The 8,085-nt window shown below is 39.8% G+C and overlaps 1 protein-coding gene across 2 annotated transcripts in view; it reads right to left on the bottom strand.

Annotated features, from left to right (window-relative positions):
• Positions 1-1,071: 1,071 nt before the first annotated feature.
• gba3 (glucosidase, beta, acid 3 (gene/pseudogene)) overlaps positions 1,072-8,085 on the bottom strand; it is a 21,842-nt gene continuing 14,828 nt past the window's right edge. The window contains exons 6-7 of one of the 2 annotated variants that reach the window (XM_073906569.1): positions 3,813-3,877; positions 1,072-2,901 (exon numbers count right to left, since the gene is read on the bottom strand). In XM_073906569.1, coding sequence (XP_073762670.1) covers positions 2,887-2,901; positions 3,813-3,877 — 80 coding nt within the window. In that variant the 3' untranslated portion in view covers positions 1,072-2,886. The remainder of the gene's footprint in view (positions 2,902-3,812; positions 3,878-8,085) is intronic. The other variant, XM_073906568.1, reaches the window with a different exon arrangement.

Here is an 8,085-nt window from a genome sequence, read left to right as displayed (position 1 = left end):
TGTACATAAAAAAGAAAATCAAACACGGAGAGTCTAAAACCCTTTTGTATTAGGAACTACTTTCTTCCGCCATTCATTTACATCTGCAGCTGATGTCAGAACAGCAGAAACCATTGCTAATTCACCAACGTCAATTTAGAGCTAGTATTTGAATGATTCTCTATGGCATAATGTGAAGCGGCGCTTCTGGTGTGTGGCCCCCCCCTAAGGTGATGACAAAGCAGCAAATTTTGCTTACATTTTAAGATTATAAGGCTGAACGTGACATGAAATGCCATCGGTCTACAGAGATTTCTCACCAGACTGCTGTTGTGATTGCGATAAGGAGGGACAAGGCTGAATACAGCTTCTTATTCGCAGCTTCTTATTGACTCTATTCAGTCCACCTTAAAAACCACAAGGCTTCCGTTTTTCAGCTTTTTATTTGCGCTCAAGACAACACACTGAGCTAGGGCTTATTATGCGGTTCTGGCACCATCTTGTGGATAGACAACGTCAACTGTCTTTGGCCGCCGCCGAGCTCTTAGAAATTGTAAATATTTTAAAATAGACACTATTATTACAAATAAACCCCATAGTTTCAATCTAAACAACTACATTCTCGACTAAAAAAGCAGACAGAACTGTCTTCACATATATATATATATATATATATATATATATATATATATATATATATATATATATATATATATATATATATATATATATATACCACAATGCCTTTTTTCAGTTTATTCATGTTTGCATTTGTATAGTGTTATTATTAGTAGTATTATTTATTATATGGATATTTATATTTGTTTTAATATAAACAAGTTTAGATTTGACCACCTGTCGACCAGACAAATGCATCACCATATAGGCAGTTCCAGAGCAAGCTGAACTGGCACCTTAGGCAAACGATGATCACGCCACCCTCAACCCATGAAAGTGAGGACTGGGGTAGTAAGGTGTCGCAGATACCACCCTCACTATAGGTCGCCTCTATGGACTCGTCGGCACTGCATATGGGGCATAAGAACAGGACATGTGTTTGGATATAACTCAGGGTTTTTTTTAACAAACTTTGATATTTTTGTTCATTTATTAATTTGCTGGAAATTAGAACTGAATTTAGAAATAATTTTGAAACAAATCTTTGTGCTTAACGAAGGAAATTAAATAAGTAGCATTATAGTCTTCAGTGGAGTGCCTACAGCCGTTTCCTTATCCAAAAAAGTAAAGGAGTAAAGAGTTAAAGTAAAGTAAAGAGAAAGTTAAGAGGCCAATCGGAGAAGGCTCATTTTTTATCTCCATGCTGCAGATGCTCTGTTTAACCGTTTCTTTCGCTAGTGAAGCATTTAGTTTCTCCACTTACAAAATCCGCAACGTAAATACCAAATGTGCCATGGCGCGACTCTTAAAGTGAACGGTAGATGAGACTCTCATTGGTTTGATGCACAGCCATAACTCATAAAGAGAATAAGCACAACCCTGTTAGACCATGCGCCGCAGCTCAGAGCATATTTTTCCATCCTTAAAATACCAAAAGTGGATTCCGACATGCCCTAAAGCTTTTGCGCCCTGCGCTTCAGACTTTGCGCTTAGATCATTAAAATAGAGCCCTTAGTGTTGGACCTAGTGCTGGAGAAGAACAGAAATTGATCGTTGTGCTTTTGAACTGTTAAATTGTAATTTTTCAGAATTATCCTAGAACGAGGATCGCTCTTGGTAAACAGAGCTGGTCCTGCCACATTGATCAAAGTGTCAAGACAGAAAAGAAGATAATTGAAGCAGAAACGGCACATTCTTCCCTTAATACCTCCTGAAAAGACCAGTTTAAACCTCAGAAGACATGTTTACATATACTGAAGTTCAGTTTATGAACATTAAAGGGGACCTATCATGCAAAAAGCACTTTTATAAGGGGTTTAAACACAATTGTGTGACAATAGTCTGTGAATATAACCAGATTATAATGGTAAACATGTAATAGTTCAGTTTTTTATAATCATACTTGATAAAAAAAACAGTGCAGAAACACTTTGATCGACATTCTCCCTTTGTACATGTCATCAGAGAACGAAGCTCCGCCCATTAGTGACTATATCTCCCTTATTAGCATAGACAGCTCTGAGCGAGAAGCAGCTGTCTGCCATTAGAGTTTTGAATCTGCTGCTGTGCTGACACACAGGCATGTATAGCTCCGCCCTCTTTTGCAAATCTCATTTGAATTTAAAGTGACAGTCTGCACAATTTGAATCAAAGCCTAAAAGGGGCTTATATTGGGTTATACTTTGAGCTGAAACTTCACAAACACACTTGAATTTAAAGCGACAGTAACCAAAACTAAAATGGGCCATTTCTAAGAGTTATAAGACATTATTTGTTTGATATTGTGAGCTGATACCTCAAAAACACACTTTAGGGGCATCAGAGACTTATTTTACATCTTGTAAAAATAAAAGGTTTATTAACAGGTCCCCTTTAAATGTTAAAAAAGATGAGACGGAGATCAATATGGCTGCTATATGAGAGAAAACCAATATGTTTTTACAAACACCCACAGATCAGGTAGTCCATCAAGCATCCTAGCCAAAGTGCCAAACAGCAGAAGCTGCCAAACCCTCCGCTGGTCATTTTCCAGCGCTTTATCACAGCTCAAGACGAGAGGCAGTAATTCTGCCGCTCAAGGTTTAGCCACACAGTCTCGTCCATCCAGAAATGCTCCCCAACCAGGGTGGTATTCATCTCGGAGCCGCGGGACGAGCTCTTCCGGCGTGGCATCACTCCCGGTGCCACGCTTGCGGCCATCAGTCACTGTCTCAGCCGAGAGCTCCAGGTGTCAGCCGTATGGATGACTGTCGCTTACCTGTACAGACCTGCATGCCAATGGAGCCGCAGTTACAGAGAACAGAGCTGTGACACAATGGGGGAAAACAACAACATTTCTATTCATTAGGGCTGAACTTTGAACCCTTTTCACAAGACTGCCATGATGTGTTTAACCATCATCAGCATCTTAAATCCTTGAAAGTTTTTAATATTTCGATAAAAAAAAAAAAACATATGAACATTCATGTGTATTTCACTCATATCACCCTGCAGCCAAGAGCGGTTAATCACTGAAGCTCAGCAGGGCTGAGCCTGGTCAGTACCTGGATGGGAGACCACATAGGAACACTAGGTTGCTGTGGGAAGTGTTGTTAGTGAGGCCAGCAGGGGGCGCACAACCTGTGTGAGTCCTAATGCCCCAGTATAGCGAAGGGGACTCTATACTGTCAGTGAGCGCCGACTTTCAGATGCAACGTTAAACCGAGGTCCTGACTCTCTGTGGTCATTAAAAATCCCATGGCACTTCTCGTAAAGAGTAGAGGTGGTAACCCCGCTGTCCTGGTGAAATTCCCTCTATTACAGACATCCCAAGTCTCCCGGAGTCTCCCGCAAATGCATAGAGACTCCCGGATACCTGCAAATGAGTGATAATCTCTCGAAAATCGCGCGTCTCCCTCCCGGTCCTCAAATACGCCTCCTCACCCCTTTTTTTATGACACTATAACAATAATGACTATTTTGACAGTACTGTGACGGTTGGTTTTAGGGTTGGGGTGGGTGTATATAAATTTAATTTATTGGGTCATTTAATAGATAGCTTAACTAATACTCGGTACAACTGTTTTTTTGTTACTTTGAAGGTTGGGTTTATAGTTGGGGTGGGGGTAGATGTTACTAAAATACAATAAATGGAAATTTTATTAATTTTTTCAGACATCACGTGCACTCTGTCAAACACTCATTCTGTAAATTTGGCAATATTACTTACTGCTTACCTTCAAGTGGACAGCTTTTCCGGTGTGACTAGTTTGCCAAGTAGCTCGCCATGTACGTTGGTGGACTTGGGATGCAGAGTAGAGTTGACCAAGACGATGGGTTTCGAGTTTGGTAAAGAACAGTTCCAGAAAGCAGGCAAAACAAAAGCAAAAAATAAACAAATAAACAACAGGCTGAGAACGTTGTAAAATGCAGTGAAGGCTTTTCTTTTTCTAGATTGCTTTTGAAAACATTTTTGGGTTTAGGGACGGGGGTGGGTAGGTCAGTCAGTCAGTCGACAGCAAGCTGGCCTGGTTGGCTGAAGTATATATTGCGCCCTCTGGTGGATTTACCTGAGAAGAGGATGCGCGAGAGGAATCATCAAATGATCAATCATCAAAATGTGCGAGAGAGAAAGGGTCAAATCTAGATTCATACAAGGCCGAAAGTGCGATATGCATATGAATATAGCAGCATTTTTATGACACTATAACAATAATGACTATTTTTATAGATCTGTGACGGTTGGATTTAGGGTTGAGGTGGGGGTAGGCATTAAAACAATTAAATTTATTGGGTCATTTAATAGATAGCATAAATAATTCTCGGTACAACTGTTTTACGTTACTGTAACGTTTGGGTTTAGGGTTGGGGTGGGGGTAGATGTTAATAAAATACAATAAATGGAATATTTTATAAATAAGATAAATAATTCTCGTTAACTTCTGTTCTCAACCTTATCCGACATAACAACAACCGAGAGAAAGACTGAGCTGCATTGCTGTCGGCCTTATATATGGGGAACCCCAATGACGTCACCTGCGTAACAAGCCGTTTGCAAGCTCCTCCTAAACACACAACCATATAAAACACAAAAAGTACAGACACACGTAACAACTGTGCCCTAAATTTAACATCCATGACAGTTTACGCTACTGATAATCCCGGAAATGTGAAAAGGGTCCATATATCAATTCAGCCTCTACATCGCAACGTGTGTATCTGCAATATTTACATCACAGGATTGGATTACTTACCAAAGATGAAAAGCTACAGATACTATTAAATATTACTATATTTCAACACACTAGAATTTTCGTTCTGGTGAATTGTTCATGAACACAATAATAAGCTTTAAACAGTGAATCGTTTATACAGATTTACATTTCAGACAAAGGTGGCACGGTGGCTCAGTAGTTAGCACTGTCGCCTAAAAGCAAGAAGGTTGCCGGTTCGAGCCCCAGATGGGCCATTTGGCTTTTCTGAGTTTGCATGTTCTCCTCGTTTCCCCCACAGGTGAATTGAATCAACTAAATTGCCAGTGATGTATGCGAATGTGTGCAAGAGTGTGTGGGTGTTTCCCAGTGATGGGTTGCGGCTGGAAAGGCATCCGCTGCATAAAAAAATGTGCTGGATAAGTTGGCAGTTCATTCTGCTGTGGCGACTGATTAATAAAGGGACTAAGCCAAAAAGAAAATGAATTAATAAATGAATGAATGAATGAATGAATCAATTGGCCATAGTGTATGAGCATTTGTATGTGTGTGAATGTGTCTATGGGTGTTTCCCAGTACTACGTTGCAGATGGAAGGGCATCCACTGCATAAAACATGTCAGAATAGTTGGCGGTTCATTCTGCTGTGGCGACCTCTGCAATAGAGAATCAGCTGAAGGAAAATGAATGATTCAAATGAATCATATTAGTGTCTAATATCTTTATAACACTTCAAGAGTTCACACTTAGCTCATGACTTACGAAAGCTCATTTGGCATGCTGTCCCGGGAGAGAGCCCTGAGCTCAAAACATTACTCGAGTCCAGGGCTCCCTCCCTTTGTGAGGCGAGGGGAGACTGAGCTCAGGGTGATCTCAAAACTCCCCCGCAGCTAAGACCAAGGTGAATTTCCTGAGAGCGAAACGACTAGTAAAAGAGACTTAGGTTTAAGAAGTCTATAAAGCAGTGCAATTTTTTTGGCTTTGGGAGAGAACTGAAACCCCGGGTGGGGGGAATGTGCTAGCGCCACGCAGAGATACCAGACGCTCAAGTAGGGAGCCAGAGCTATTGAAATTCCTGCTGGTTGCTGGGCCGCCGAGCCACCTATTTTGGATAAGGGTGGAAGAAGGGGGTGGAGGGGGGATTCTTCAAGATGAAGATTGTAAGTGGAAAAGGAGGAGATATATATAGGAACTAAGGATCCTTGATTGGAGGATCATGATTAGCTAATATGAGCCAGCTGGTTTAATCATGAGCACCTACTCCTTTCGAAATTAGTTTAATAAATTAAACTTTAATTTATTTTATTACTTAATAAGGTGACAAAAAGTAATTCATTCATTCCTTTTCTTTTGGTTTAGTCCCTTTATTAAACAGGGGTCGCCACTGTGAAATGAACCGCCAACTTATCCAGCATATGTTTTACGCAGCGGATACCTTTCCAGCCGCAACCCAACACTGGGAAATAAGTAATACAACAACAACAAAATTTTAATTACATTCATTTTTGTTACTCTAAACGTGCAAAAATAATTTGGTGGCGCAATGCAGTCTGTTAGTTTAAAGCTTATAAGACTTTTTTTTTTTTTTTTTAAGAGCGAGAGATCTGACACAAACAAAGACTCCGCAGTATCAATTGAGAATATAATCCTGTCATTATTGGGGCCCGAGGGAGGCCTTTTCCAGCCACTCAGATGATGACAGTTCGCAGCGAGGGCCTATTATTCACAACTAAATGGCACTGAAAATGTACACGGCACACTGAACGGGCTGCCGAAAGTACAGTCCTCGCGCCAGCAGAAATGGCCAATCCCTTGTAATTGTGCCATTAGCGTTCCCATTCACTTCAGTCCAAACAGGCTGTAGTCAGTCAACTGAATGTCACCACAGTTTGCTTTTATTGCCGTTTACAGCTGTACGGCTCTGATTTTCACCTTTCTTCCTTGCAGATATTTTTATCTTAGTAAACACCTACTGACCAAAGAGGTTAGAACTTAATTACATAGTATATCCAATTTTTAAAAACACCGAACATAGACGGAAAAAACATAAGTGAGCTTGAGAATATTTAGTGTGAATGTTCAGGGATATTATTTAATATTTGTGTGAAATAACCCTGAACCCACACAAGTATATTATATATTTGTATATTATGTTTACGCTATTCATTTCATCAATTCTCTTTCGGCTTAGTCCCTTTATTTATTAGTGCTCATCACAGCGGAATGAACCGTCAACTATTCCAGCAAATGTTTAACACAGCGGATGCCCTTCCAGCTGCAACCCAGTGCTGGGAAACACCCATACTATGTCAAATTAGTTCATTTATTTCACCTATAGCGCATGAAACAGGAGCATCTGGAGGAAACCCACAACAACACTGGGAGAATCTGGAAACTCCACACAGAAATGCCAAGAGGTCCAGCCGGGACTCGAACCAGCAACCTTCTTGCTGTGAGGCGACAGTGCTTACCACTGAACCACCGTTCGAGTCCTGGCTGGGTCAGTTGGTATTTCTGCGTGGAGTTTGACAATGGTGTGTGCGAATGTAAGAGTGTATGGGTGTTTCCCAGTTCTGGGTTGCAGCTGGAAGGGCATCAGCTGCATAAAACATATGCTGGAATAGTTGGCGGTGCATTCCGCTGTGGCGACCTCTGATGGGTCAGAAACTAAGCCGAAAGAAAATGAATGAATGAATGAGTTTGACAGCTGTGATTTTTTTTCCACAGTATTTTTCTATTATATTTTTTTTCTGGAGAAAATTTTATTTCTTTTAGTTTGGCTGGGATTAAACAAACAAACAAATAAACGAATAAACAAATGAATGAACGAGCGAACAAAAGAATGAATGGATAAAGGAATAATTAATGAAAGAATGAATGAATGAACAAATGGATGAATGAACAAATGAATGAATGAACGAACAAATGAATGAACGGATAAAGGAATGAATTAATGAACGAATAAATGAATGAACAACTGAATGAACAAATGAATGAATGAACGAACAAATGAATGAACGGATAAAGGAAAGAGTTAATGAACGAATGAATGAATGAAAAAATGAAAGAACAAATGAATGAATGAACAAATGAATTAATGAACGAACAAATGAATGAATGAACGATCAAATAAATGAATGAATGAATGAATGAATGAACAAATGAATGAATTGATGAACAAATGAATGAACGAACAAATGAATGAATGAATGAACAAACGATCAAATGAATAAATGAATGAATGAATTGATGAACAAACGAATGAACGAACAAATGAATGAATGAACGAACGATCAAAT

Source organism: Danio rerio, chromosome 7, assembly GCF_049306965.1.
Source record: "Danio rerio strain Tuebingen ecotype United States chromosome 7, GRCz12tu, whole genome shotgun sequence".
Lineage (NCBI taxonomy): Eukaryota > Metazoa > Chordata > Actinopteri > Cypriniformes > Danionidae > Danio > Danio rerio.
This window is presented reverse-complemented; position numbering and strand designations above follow the sequence as displayed.